Below are 14,894 nucleotides of genomic sequence, written 5' to 3' on the forward strand. Positions count from 1 at the left end.
TGATCTTTTATCCCAAATAATTGTAGGGATTTGATTTGATTTTCTTTTTTTAATTTTGGGGGGTGGGGGTGCGGGGGAAGATAGGAGCAATTTTGTTAGGCCACTGAAATTGCAAGGAAAAGATATAATAAAAGGTATACCATGACATTTTTTTGGGCCAAAAAAAATGTTTATATTATTATTATAATATATATATATATTATTTTTTTTAATAAATTCGAAGATCACTCTATTCCTTGATCGTACTTTATTATTATTTTCTTGGAATGAGAAAGCTAGATGTTGCATTAATTGGTGAACGTAAATAGTGCTTATATTGATATTGAAAGTCTCGCATGTGGGAATTTCATACTTACATTTGCCTCTACATGTATTTGCATTCCACCATATATATATATATATATTCGCAACCAAATTTAAGCTTGCCTCTAATTTATATATCAAGCTAAGCTTTGTTCCCATAAAACGGCTCTTTAGCTTGGGGTGGAAGTTATAATGGAAAATTCTTTGTTAAAGAAGCTTATAAAATATTGGCCTAATAACAAGAAGTTGAGCAAGAAGTTGAGCAAGAAGTAGCCCCTTCTACATCAAAAACTCATAGTTGGGATGAGATGAAAAAAAGACCATTGGAATGAAATATGTAAGTGTATAACAACACTACCCAAAATCAGAAATTTTCTTTAGAGAGAGGTTGGGGTGGAGGCAATGTGTAGTGAATGGGGTCGAGCAAAAGAGAGAGCCTCACATGTGCTTCTCCAATGTTAATTTGCAAAGAGGGCGTGATTTGGGTCACCTCTTTTATGGAGAGTTGGAAGAAAATTGTAGGTCACCTCTTTTATGGAGAGTTATGAAAGAAAATTGCACTCTAATGAAGTGGATAACAATGTGGAAGGAATTTAGCAAGATGGGAAAGCAAGAATCTGAAAATTAGAAGTGTTTTAAGTTCTTTTATTGCATGGTGGTTGTGGAAAGTGAGGAACGACAGGGTTGTGGGAGCCAAGAAGTAAAAACTATCGGAAGTTATTGACATGGCTATTAACATTGTTGCAAAATTTTGAGATAATCAGAAAATACCCAGTTCATTACACACATAAACGAAGACAGGGAATGAAGTAGAGCAAAATTGGGAATCTCCAACACATGGCTTTGTGAAGACTAATACCGATGCTTCTTGGATTCACAAGACAAAGCAGGGGGAGCAGGAGTCATTATCAGAAACACCCATGGGAGACCATTGGGGGCTTCATCAATCCCAGGTCAGTATAATTCAGCAGAGGAGGGAGAAATATTAGCTTTCAAATCTAGTTTGTTGGAGGCGATATCATGTGGCAGATTGCAAAAGTCTGATCATGTTTATCAATGAAGAGGAGCAACCACCAACGACTGGAGCCACTATTACATGACATTGTTTTTCTTATAGACAAGTTTGCACATTGTTTCCCTTCTTATATCCTAGGAGCTCTAATACTATTGCAGATCTCCTAGTCAAGAAGGCCGTTTTGGTTTCAGGCCAAAAAGAATGGCCACTTTCTAATCAGTGGTTGGCGGATCTGTGTTCACCTTCCTCTCCTACCTGCTATCAATAGAAATATGGTTTACCGAAAAGAAAAAAGAAATTACACTTGCACACATCTAATGAGTGAAGGTTGGCTTTGATGGCCAAGGGCGCCCATAGCCCAAACAGGGCTTGAGAAATCTGGTCCCTAAGGTGGTTCCAGGTCTGGATTGTGGTTGTGGCCTCGGGTTGAGTCCAGCCAGCCCTGATAATCCTTGTCTCCAGCCTCACCAGCCTAGCCCTTGAACGTCCCTTATTCCTTCCATCCTCCCCATAGTTAGAGTTTGCCATGGTCAACGCAGCCCAGGGTTATTCGGACCTAACTTAGGACCAGGTAGGGCTTGAGCCTAAGAGGACCTAGGGTTGGGCTAAGATTGAGACCAAAGTTAACTCTAAGTACCATCAAAGGCAGCTCAGTTGGCAATGACCAAAACCTCCCAATGGGGAGGTCAAGGTTCATCCTCCCTAATTGTATTTGTAATTGTCCCTCCCCCATTCTCGCTAAGTTATATAAAAGCACCTTTTTGGAAGAAAAAACAGATAAGAGAAAAACTTTACGTGATGATTTTCTTGATTAAGGTCATTAGGTGTTTGGGTGGTCAAATACAAAACTTTGCCCCTTTTATTTAGGGATTCCTCGTATACAAAGCACCGTAGCACAAGCACCCCCACCTCATACAACTAGTTGGGGAATTATTCTCCTTTTGAAGTAGTAAACGATTGGGGGTACGAGGTGGACCAGCGATTTGAGAACTACTTTCATTCTTCTTACAGAAGTTATTTTCATAATCTCATTCTTCTTTCAAGAGTTATTTTCATTCTTTTTCAGGGAACTACTTCTATTTATTTATTTATTTATTTATTTGATAAATGAACTACTTTCATTCTATAAGGAAACGAAAAGATAAATCCTACCATTGAAGAGTTACTTAGTCGGTAATGACCAGTACTTTTTAGTGAAAATGTCATAAATTCGACAGTTATTTAGTCGGTAATGACCGGTACCTCTTAATGAAAATGTCACAGATTTTACATTCCCAACAGTATGTATAATAGTGTCCATCCCCGATTCTAATAAAAGTAAATAAAACCAATCCTTAAAATCAATATAAGCCCCACTTCCTGCAGTTGCATAAACGCTCATGGAATTCCTCTACACCCCCCCCCCCCCCCCCCCCAAAAAAAAAAATGCTCATGGAATTTCTTCCCACTTTGGGAGAAGATTATATCAGTTTTGAAATTCTCTTTTTGACTCCTCCCAGTTTTTGGTAGTGATTCAGTTTTGAAAATTCTCAACGTCACAAGATGGAATGCATGGACGGTTCAAGATGTCTTTATAATTTTTATTGACGCTCCACCTTTCAAACCAAAGTTGATTAGAACATGCTCTGAGTGGGATATTTCTTGGACCCTCATTACATAAAAATAAATAAATAAACAAAGAAATCTCAAATTTTAATCGTAAACGGAATGTATTAGGTCACCTACTGCTTCCAGCCTCTCATTAAACAAGGAAACAGTACAAATAATTTTGATTTCTCATCTTCACGAACTTCCATGATATTAAAGGAGATTCAATGCAAAAAATCTTCCCTGCAAATTTCATTGCCAAAGAGCAAAATGATGCCTGTGAATCACAGGCTTACTAGAAATTTCTCAGTAGACAAATTAAATGGAAGATAACATGCCCTTTATCATTTTTCAAAGAATAAAAGGGCAAAGAGCTGGGATTAAATATTTTATCTCATAAAATCTGAAAGACCACTAAAGCTGGAATCATACAGCCCGGGTACTGACAAGCAACAACCAAGGGGTAAAGGAGGATGTAACTGTCTTCTTATTTCCTTACCAGAAAAAAAAGAAAACTGTCTTCTTATTTCCTGTATTCCTTTATCTCCTTTATTATGCCTTCAGTCAGTTGATCCACATCATGGTTCTTGCCAAAAAATTTTACAAACTCCATATCAGGGCCCATCAGATACCTGAAATGATTTGTAATGAGATTGTCAGACTCCATTTGAAAAGGTTTTGAATGAAATATCAGGATCTGTGTCTTAAATATTGTACTAAACCAAATCCAAGCAGCACAAGGTTTGAATATTTCCTTTTACAACGGAAGTGATTTTATCATTCTGAACATGCATACATATCATGATTTTAGTGCAAGCCTTACTCTTTTAATGTTTTCCCATAGACCAGAAACCAGTCCAGAGAGTATTCATTCACCTTGTATGGCATGATCACTCATTATACACTTTCTTCCCGGTGAGAAGATCACTCATTATACACAATGCTTATGAAAAGAAAATTGGAATTCCTCATGGAAAAAGTACTAAAAACAGGTAGATAGATAAAAGAAAATTCACTAAATATATAAAGATCTAGAAAGAAATGCATACATGATTATAGAATGATCAACTAGGTAGTCTGAGCCTTCCTCTTCTGTCTTCATATAATAAACCCGATATGCACGAGCAACTTTCCTTATCTCATCAGCAGTACCAGTTAGCCCAATTAAATTTGGGTGGAACTCTGCAACAGAAAAGAGAAGATCAGAAACCTGGTTTAATGGTACAACCACATCCATTGTACCACAGAAACCAAATGGCAGAAGTGGAGTACCATTCAACTAGATCTATACTTAATGCATGTCAGGTTCTGTAGGCACCTTTGACATATTCATGTACTTGTTCAACATTGTCCCTCTCAGGATCAACCGAGATGAAAACAGGAACAACTTCAATCCCTGCTTTCTCTGCAAGAAATAAGGAAGCACAAAATTTAGGATTTCATCAATGCAGCTACTGCAACATTTAGTAAGAATCAAATTACCATTGGAACTTTTGGATGATAAATTTTGCAATTATAAAATTTCCCAAACAGAATCTTTTGCACAGAAAGTGTTACTTTTAAAATATTAGTAAACTAATGATGCAATACTGGTCAACTTTCACACTGGCTGTAATTAACTCCATCATGTGCCTATTATCTCTAAACAGTCTTTGGCTATGATTAAATTCTACATGTGCTTACCATACTCAGAATTACTTTTAGATTGCCAAAAAAATAAAAGGGTTAACAGCCTCAGTCTAATTCTTCATGTTTCTGCCACATGCCTACATTACAAGCCCTTCACGAAAAGAACTGGTCGGAGATGAGATCGTATCAGGTAGTAGGAGTAAGTGGTAAGAGAAAGTTTTAGTAGTCGGTGCAGTGTATGTCACTAATTTTATCAGTTTACCATGACTTCTCATATGGCTGTTTGGATCTCACTCCTCTTTGACTTCTTGATCGTACATTCCTGCTAATAGTTTCTTTGTGGAAAGTGGTGGTAACAAATACCAATAGCATTACTTAAAAACAAAGATGGAAAAAGTGGCTGCATGCACATTTGATGTTGATACATCATCTAGAGTAAGTTGATTTCAGTGAAAATAGGTGGATCAGGTTGTATACATTTTGGACTTCTAAACTAAGAGGTTTTCTTTAATTGTAAAAAGTCACTTGAATAGAAAAATGGGTAAGAGGGATATGGCTTCACCTAATTAGTTAGTCTAGTAAGACACCGGATTCTTTAGTTCTTTTGTTATGAAATGTTTTACTTGACCTAGAACAGGTTCCTAAAAATCCAACCTTATTTCATATCTCCTCTATGGTTTCGTTCACAGGTTAGTTTAACTGTTTAACTTACTTTATCAGCTCAGGTTCAGGTCTTTTCCTTTTCTCGTGTTTGAGTCTGCATTGAGCATTCTATATAAGATTGAATTTAAGAAATATATTTAACTTGTCTCCATTGGTTCTGGGGTCATCCAGAAATCATAATGCTAGCTATCATAATGATTCCATAGACTCCTGTGGGGATTCCAGGAACCCTTGATCGTAATTCTAGGGTATGGACACTGGTGGCAACTCCTAATCATATTTGTTTCCATTTTGCCTCTATTTCTTTTCTATCTCAGTTTCAGTTTTAATTCGATCATTGCCTATTAAGCCCTGATTTCAGAGATTGCTTTAAAACTCATACTTTTCCCATTGAAGCCTTGTTTTCTACTTCAACTAGATTTAATGAATCTCAAGTTTCCGAATCTGTTTTGGCTGTTTTGTTCTTACTTTCTATCAGTATTCGACAGTAGGAGCCTCAATTGATTAATGATTTGAAACTCTGTTCTGTCGACTAATTCTACAGTTGTTTAATCATCCTGCCCCAAGTAGCATTGCTCCATAAGTGACCATCAGACTTTGATCACATTTTCCAGAACACTTCTACACTAAAATCAGAGCCTCTTTGACTTGATTATTGGCCAGATCAGACCTAACAATATTCTGTTATTAGTTTTCTTTTCAAAGCTGATTTGTCTTTTTTTGCTTCAATTTCAAGCTGATTCCCACTGGTTTCACTGGTTTGGCATGTCCTGCATACCTGTTATATCATTTCTACAACCGACAACAACTTACGCATGAAATTGTCAACTTACTTATATTATCTATTGCAGCAGCCAACTTTAGAAGTTCATCTGGACAAATATCAGGGCAGTGTGTGAAACCAAAGTATATCAAGGTCCACTTCCCCAAAAAGTCTCTATCAGTGACAGGTTTTCCATCATGATTAATGAGGTTAAATGGTCCACCAATAGCAGCTTTTCCAGCAGATGGTCCTTGTCTCACTGCAGTTGAAGCAGTATTTATTTCTGCACAAGCAAAGGAGAATTAATAAGAATAAAACAGAGCAGTATAGAACGAAAAAGAGCACTGACAGTGATTGTACAATCTAAGTAGTTATTCAAATCCAAATGGGAAATTACAAAAGAATCCACCCAAGTGAACTTTTTTCCTTTTGAGAATTCATGAATTTTATAATGGAAGACAAGGAAGGTACAAATTAAGCAGTTGCAAGCATACAAGTATGACAACCTGGGAGGACCAAGGGACCAACCTCAAAGACTAAGTCACTTAACCTTGCAGAGAGCTACCAAACCAAGCACTTCCTTCCTTAGCCTTCATATCAAATGGGGATAAAGGAGTGAACATCCTTCTTATAAACTCAACTAACATGAAATCTATAAATATGGATTTAAATTCTTATTTCTATTTTCAAACAAACACTATGACTGAGAGAAAGATAAGGTCAAGGTAAAACATATTCACAATTCCAGACTGTTCATCTCAAGAAAGTCCTATAATGGCCAGCGTCAAAGATGCTACAGGTTTCTCCAACCCTAAAGAGATCAAAGGGGCAACGAGGATAAGAAAGGGTTCTTCAGCTTTGCCTTTTCCATCAAACTAACCAATATCAAGTCAGGGTCAGGTGTGTCCAGGACATGTTCAGAAATAAGCTTGGGGAACAACAGTTTATGTAGAGCAAGAAGAATCAACTCTAAAAAAACTTTACAACCCCATCCTCACTAAATTAACTTGCTTCACAGCTTCTCAGAGTCCTAGACCATGCCAAAAAAAGAAAAATTAGCTTGTGAGATAAATAGAACCATGGTAGTAAAGGACGTTCAAGCAAAAGATCAAGGCATTCTTACTAGCAGAAAGATCTTTAAGGTGAAGATCAGTTTCTTGGAAATAATTCAAAACATCCATTGCTTTATGTCTCCAAGTAAATCATGGAAATGCACCTAAAAGGCACTTGTAAACTCTGACAGTCTCAAGCAGCATACTAATCATTTCTCAGCAACCTAAACACCTAGGTGTAAAGCTAAAGATCAGACTAGCAAAGCCGATCAAATAATCTGAGCCACAAGAGTCAATTATCTAAGAAGAAACATTAGCAGATCTATGATGGCCAACAAAAGGTATACTTGAGTACGTTTGAAGCATAAGAATTTGAACCAGATGTGAAAGCCACTGGTGACTGAGCAACTGAAGAGGAAGTGGATGTGACCAACTGAAGAGGAAGCGGATGCATTTGGCCTTGCTAACATGCAAGCATGGGCATCTCATCCTGTGAAACTGCCCTTCAAGGGTGACAGGAGGTTTCATCTCAATGTGATGAGCATGGGAAAAATCTTATCCCCCACAGCCTCATGCCAATCCATGCCCATAAAAGGAAGGGAAGATGGAACAACCACGTAACTTGTAGCAGTAATCTTTGTACAGTATTCCTTCCCAAGTACTTAAATTTCAGTAAATCATGACCGAAGGAAGGAAATCTAGGATGAACTCAAGGGCCAATGTTGAGAGCTAACCATCACAAAGAAGAGACTAAAACATGGCAGTCGGCCAACTCTCCTCAAGTTGAACAAAAGCATAAGACTACTTTGGAAAGGGAAGCAAACTGTGACCAAGCACCTGGGATCTAGTTTTATTGTACTCATCACTCAGACAAGCAAAGAAATCATAGACCCAGATCTCATGCTAGAGCTTCTTGAAGGCAGCAAATCAGTTGGAAGGTCTCTTAGAAGTTAAGCTCCCGTCACAAGCTACACAACTTGGAGTAGTGTTGAGAAACGATAACTCAATTGGGTAGTATTACAAATGCACTTGCACTATATTTCCAACCCAAGATTAAGTTTCCTTTACAGTATTCAAGACCTTCTCAGTTGAGTCCAAAAGAAGATAACCCCGAGAATGAATGGACTGCACAGAGTTGATAAAAAAGGCAATAACAAGGTAATCACCCAAGAGCCACTCCTCCAAGGGAACCCCAGTCATGGTGGGCTATATAATGATACCCATTACATTTCTAGTAAGACCAAGAGTATCAATCAGTACAAAACATGACACCACAGTAAATAGTTCCTCTCAACAAGTTTGATAAAGCTGGTATGGAGTGCGGTGACCCCAGTTTGATGATTGTGACTCACTTCTTTGGTAGAGATGTTACTACTTTCATCAGCCATGGTTTCATGGTGAAGAAGGATATAAATCCAAGAAAAGAAGGTCTTGAGAAGATTGAAAAACAACACAAGAATCACTAAGAAATCAAAAGGGGAAAAACCCCCTGGAAAGTTGAACCAGACCTAAAAGCTCGATTAAACCTTGAGAGCCTTAAAAAAAAAACTACCAAAACCTTAAAAATCAGTCTTTAACCCTGCTAATGAATTGATTTTTCTTAAAGGTTCTCTCGTACCATTTTTTAGGAGATCTAAGAGCCCAATAAGGTAGTAGAAAATCCTTGGTGGTATGGAAAGGTTTTTACAGAAGAAAGGTCAGATACTAAGACTAGCAGAGGGTCAGACCTGAAAAGTAAAGCAGATAGGAGAGAGACGGCGAGAGCTAGGTGCTAGGGTTTAAACAAGAGCCTTGAGAGTAGTTCCCCCTTTGATACCATAAAGGACAAGAGAAATGTTGGGGGAATTTAACAATTTGTGTCTTACAAGGCCACAACTATTTCTGCTATAATAAAAGAATAAAAGAAATAAATTAATTACAAGTGGACCACTATAACTGTATGGAATTACAAATGTACCCAAAGAGTTCAACAGCTTGCATTTCAACATTTTGTGAGAAATCAATTATGTGGGCATAATAAATAAATGATACATTTCCCAAGTCCATGTAGCTGCACTAAGTGGTGAATGGTGATTATTTGAAACTTAAGATGCTAAGAGAAAAGCTAAAAAAATAGGTTAGCATGGTTTTGAGTAACATCAACAAGAAGAAAAGTTAATCAATCAGGTTAAAAAGCGAAGAAAAAAGAGGTGACGTGGACGGGCAAGAATAGAGAATCTCGGGAAATACCTAACAGATATCTCTATGAACAAAGCAATACACTGGATGCAAAATTCGAAAACCAGACATTGATTAGGAGATCAAAATACAGCTGAAAGAAGTAAAATTAATATTAACAGAGAAAAATTGGAAAGAGATAGTACTGATGAGAAGAAATTGGAAAGATCTTAAGTATGCTTTTCAGCCATTTCATACATCCAATGGTTTCAACAAGCCAACTCTCCGACCTTTGGGGCTAACTGCTAAATATAATGAGCCAGGAATATGCTCCAAGACTAGGGAAAGAAGTTGAGTAGGAAATCTTGCAGCTTGAGCACAGTTAAAGCTTCTTTTTTTTTTGGGGGGGGATGAATAAATAATTAAATAAACAGCAAAACAACAAAAGAACAGAGAGAAGGGGGGGCAGCACTAGACTTCAAGAGGAAGCTCGGAAAGAGGAATTGAGACCCCAGGAACTAACAATTAACCGATTCCTAAGATTGTTAGTAACCGGGGGGTGGGGAGGAGAGAGAAATGTAGAAGAAACATCAAAACGGATGGCATTCCAAATCAAGTCCAGAGGCCGAGATTTGGAGGTCCATCTCCTAAGATTGCACTCCCACCACAAGTGGTGGATAGTGACTCCAAAGACTAGCTTACCAACTTGATCGCAAATGGAGGGGCCAAAAAAAATCCTCAAAATCCAAGTCCAAATCTCGAGCAAGACCATAGGAACGCCTCGAATGATGCCAAATGGATGCAAGGGCTTTCTCTTAGAGGGAACGGGAGAAGGGGCAAGAGAAGAAAAGGTGATCAAGATCCTCTAAACCATTCCAACAAATGACGCAATTTGGGTTAACGGGGATGTAGCGGCTAATAAGGAAGGATTGGGTGGGGAGGGCAGAGCTCTCCAAAGGCTGAGGATATGGCGGGGGATGTGGCCTTTGGACCAGACCAAAGGGGCCCAAGGGACCGGGGGAGGGGGACCGAAGAAGGTTCCAAGTTGAGGAGGTGGTGAGGGATTCAAAGGGAGAGGGGAGCCAGGTAGAGCTATCTTAAGCGGAGTTCAGAATAGGAGGGAGGGCATTCCAAACATGTGGGAGACTAGGGTGAGGAAGGGGGGGACCAAGAACCACTGGTAATGAAAGAGGAGAGGATGGCAGTCTAAGGGATACATGTCTTATAACAATACAAGGGCCAAGGAGAGTGAAAAGAATACCCATCGGATGCCACAAATCAAGCTAGAATAACGTAGAAGAACAAGAAGAGATTTGGACAAAGATGGTAGAAGGGCTCGCGGTTGCAAAACCAAGGGTTTCCTCCAAATCCAAGAAGGATTGGAGGGAATAGGAGCGGTTCAAAAGGAGTTCGGTTTGAGGACAAATGATTAGTAGACCCAAATGGAATCGTGCTTTGAGGCTATCTTTCAGATGAGCTTTAGGAAACAAGCCATATTAACATCAAATATACGATGGATCCCCAGACCTCCTTCAGACTTAAGGCGGTAGACGGCAGCCCAAGAGATGGGATGAAGGAATCGAGAGGTTTCATGGTCTTTCCAAAGGAAGGTACAACAGAGAGATTCCATAGCATGGATGGTAGATTTGGGGATAGAGAAGATGCCACTCCAATAAAGATAGGATGATTGGAGAATAGAGCAGATGAGCACAGTTAAAGCTAATCAAAGGGGAAAATAACAAATCCATGTGAATTTAGTTTGGCATCTTATAAAAGGTGTCAAGAGGTGGTGAAAGGTCAGCCTTCAAACAATTTCATTACAAAAGGAATGAAATAAAGCATCTGGGAATACATTTTTCACTCACTCCAGAAGAGGAGAATCTTATGAAAATTTTGTTTATTAAACAATCATCAAACTGTAAAATGTTATTTCTTTACCAACAACGATTAAGCTACTCCATCATTCCTACTCATCATAGTTATATACCTTCAATGTGCTGTTTTTTCTCCTTGTCATAATAAAAGACTACTCCTACTCCAGTTGCCACCAACAAGAGAAAGCTCAACCAAGACACAGGCTGCAAGGGGAATGATCACACACCATGATTAGAGAACATCAGAATGAGAACGAGTCTAGACATAAGATGACAATTTCCATTCACTAGGAAAATGAATCGTAGTTATAGAAATACATAGTTAACTGCAAAGACATTACTAACTTAAACAGATATCTCATTGTTTGGAACGAGGAAAAAATATTTACATCTTGATGCAATAGATAACCACATTAATAGTTACTAGATTCATCATGCCATCATATACAAAGATGGACTCCTCCAAACATGAAAAAAGTATTGAACAATAAATCCTTAAAAGCTAAAGTAATAGCAATCTATAAATTATCTAATGAAGCCCCATCTTATGATCTCAGACTAGCCTAGGTACAAGTACTCTGATACTTGATTGACGTTGGGAAAACATATGGAATGATGTTTAGTAAAGACTCATGAAGAATGACCATTAAGATGCCTCAGATGCCAATATGTTATTGTGGTTCAGCGATCTATGAAAGGAGAGATTTTTTTTTTCTCCCCATGAAAACAAATTAGGTGGATGAAATGGAAAAGATTGTTTCGTGTTGTAGTCTGGTGAATGTATACCATAAAATTGAAAGAAATTAATAAAACAAATGAATGATCAGGCATTTGTGTTCGGACATTAAAGGATAATTTGGGCAAAAGAAACAACAGATACATACTATGATAGTAGCTGAACAGCCAATGCAACTATGGTTATCTATTGCAGTAAATATCTCCTTTCATGGATGACTGGACACCCTAAGTTTTTTTTTTGGTAGAAATTGGACACCCTAAGTTGATCTCAAGAGGAAATTGCTCAATTTGGTGTTGCACCTGCATCACGACCAAAGCTACACAATAAATATTCCGACTTCGTTCTACTAAGTCTAAAGCCTATTGATTTCAAAGTTGTTCTCCATGATTCTAATTCAAAATTAATTCCTACTTGTTTCACGTCAACCAAAACAATACCATCAGCAAAAAGCATATACCAAGGAACCTCATCTTGGACGTCTTTGGTTAAATCATCCATTAGAAGTGCAAATAAATGAATACATCCATGAGGATTTCTGTCAATGAAGAACTGAAAACAAAATGTGTAAAAGTAAAGAAAGGTGGTTCCTAGAAGTTTAATACATCGAAAGGACAAGGGGAAACCGCTGGCTTTCGTTGAAGTAAAGAGGAGATAGAATATAACTATGCCTGTCATTTATGGAATACAGTGACCGGAAAAGATTCATTTAACCAGCCCCAAGCACTTTGAGCGTTGAGATAATACCTGTTTGTTTGAGCACCCAAGAAACTAAGCTAATTCAACTCTAAAGGACAACTTAAGAATAAAGCAAACTAATTTAACTCATTCAACTCACTCGAGCTAAAATCTTTGTGACATGAAATAAACATGGAAAGGAACGACAATTACCCCGCCCCGAACAGGCTTTCCGGCCTCACCATCCTGCCGTGATTCGTCCGACTTCTCTCCTTGCCCAGAAGTACTTTCTGCAGGCTTCTTCAGTGATGGTTTCTCAAGCGTAACATTATTGCCAACACACAGGTGTCTGGGGAACAGACTGGATAAGGGAGATCCGTAAACTAGACCGTTAACCTGCAAAATAGTATTTTATAAAATCAATTCAACGCTTTCGTTTTTAGACATTCAAAAGCCATCGATAAACAGATTAGATGATGATTGATTGCAGCACGAACCTGTTGAAATGCTGGAGTAAATTTGAATTGAAAAATAGAAGGAATTCCATAAATGAACCGATCAGGAGGAGATGAAGAGTTCGTCAGCTTTCGATAGTGCTTAACTTGGTATAACAGGTTACGATGTATGTATCGGTAGTACGTATCTCTGATGGACACCATGACCAATTCGCTCAGCCGGCTGCTCTACGCAGTTTCAACCGCTTTCACCCGCCTTTTCCGATCAAACACGGGAAAAGACGTGAAGTACCAAGTAGTAGCCGTGCCGGTCAGCCGTCTGAACATAGTGGATTTTTTTTTTTCCTTTTTTTTCTTCATTTTGGGTTCAATTTGCGCCGCCATTTTAAACCCCATGTAAAATTTCATTTACGTCCTTATTAGTGTTTTTTATGGAGTCATCATTCATAAAATTAACTGCTTGATTAGGTTGAGTTTTTGAATGAAATCTATAGATTCATCGGATTTTTGTTCCCAACTGACCACACAGAATACTGACACATGTCTCTTAAAAAATTCTACGGTTGAGATGACAGGTTGGAGGGGTTGAATCAGAAAAAAAAAATTGTTGATCCTAATTTTTTTTTTGTAAGAGATTAGTTAATTGTTGGCTTCCCTCAACACAGGGATGAAATCGATATGCTCAAATTCCCCTTATCAAGAATTTGATATCATGGATGAGGGATTAATTTTCCGTGAAACCTCTTCCTTGTTTGAATTAAGAATATGAATAAAACCTAAATTGTCCCCTTCAGCAAATGTCTTATTGAAGTTGTGACTTCGAGCATAGAGTAATGCTTTATTTATGGCTAGACTTTCTGCAATCAAAGAGCTGATTGGTCCACATCCCTCATAAAAACTGAACAACGTTCTTTATTGAGGATCGCGAGCAATTTTTCCTATCCCTGCTTGAACCAAATTCGATGAGACGATGCTAGACCCATCGACATTAAGTCTTACCCATAATTCTGCCAGTGGAATCCATTTAATTTGCTCATACTAGTTGCACTGTGTTAGACTTTTTGAAGGATTTTGTAGGGCTGTTGAATTATGAACTTTTCAATCTTGTTATATAAGCCAACTACCTCGGGTTTTGAAGTCTTCTTATTATGAATTTTGTTATTATAATTCTTTCACATTAGTCCCATTGCGTCGACGAAGATAGTAGGTGTGAAATCCCCTTGGATCCTAACCCGAAACCCATCTAGTAGGTTCAAGAACCCAAAATGCTAGTAAAAAACCATTGTAGGCCATCCAAGTAAGCATCATTTGAACAGAACCATAACCCATGGATATGGATGGTGTCGATGAAGAATCGACATTTTACCTGAATTTTGGAAAGAGATTTGACACGAACCCATATGGATAGGGAAGATAGATCAAGAGCTCACGAATGACACTCTTAGAAGGTCCTTCAATTTAGGTAAGACCCCTTAGTAAGGTGTGCAAAGTGGTGTGGAAATGCCATGGAGAAGCCACCAGAAAATCCCCTCTTATGGGAGAATCCAAGGGGTAGGGTTGATTGGGTGGGGTAGTCCCGAGCGACCACCGCAAATGACCCCACCTAGAGCTTCACAAGTAAAAACGACAAAATTGAGAGGTTTGTGTAACCCTATTTAATGTCGTTTTCGCCCTAAAACATATTATTTGATTGTATAGCCATCAGAGAGCTCTAGTGTGTGTCAAATAAGTCATTTCATAGAAGAATGAAGTCGTGTATCCGATATGAATAGTGATCCGACATTTGTTTTGTGGCTTTGAAGGTAAGATTTATCCCCCAATTTATGTGCTCATCTCTTTTGATATTTGCGATGAAGGAGATCTGTGTGGGAGGATCGATTCGATCAAGGAATCCCTAACCTTGACTGGATCTAGCAACATGAGTGATTCTCCAATCACTTTAAGTGTTGAATTTTCCTTCATGAGAAGATCTCTAGGAATAC

General features: G+C 38.3%; 1 protein-coding gene across 1 annotated transcript; it reads right to left on the minus strand.

The window, feature by feature from the left end:
* Positions 1-3,061: 3,061 nt before the first annotated feature.
* On the minus strand, positions 3,062-13,260 carry LOC149028162 (cytochrome c oxidase assembly factor HCC1-like). Its single transcript, XM_089168923.1, has 7 exons — positions 12,955-13,260; positions 12,671-12,853; positions 11,157-11,247; positions 6,031-6,243; positions 4,224-4,310; positions 3,955-4,087; positions 3,062-3,537 (listed from the first exon to the last, which is right to left on the minus strand). The coding sequence occupies exons 1-7, from the start codon at positions 13,114-13,116 to the stop codon at positions 3,429-3,431; spliced, it is 978 nt and encodes a 325-aa protein (XP_089025049.1). The 5' UTR covers positions 13,117-13,260; the 3' UTR covers positions 3,062-3,428.
* Between the last annotated feature and the right edge of the window lie 1,634 nt (positions 13,261-14,894).

Source organism: Hakea prostrata, chromosome 1 (assembly GCF_041222555.1).
Source record: "Hakea prostrata isolate BN-2017 chromosome 1, UWA_Hpros_2, whole genome shotgun sequence".
In the NCBI taxonomy this organism is placed as follows: Eukaryota; Viridiplantae; Streptophyta; class Magnoliopsida; order Proteales; family Proteaceae; genus Hakea; species Hakea prostrata.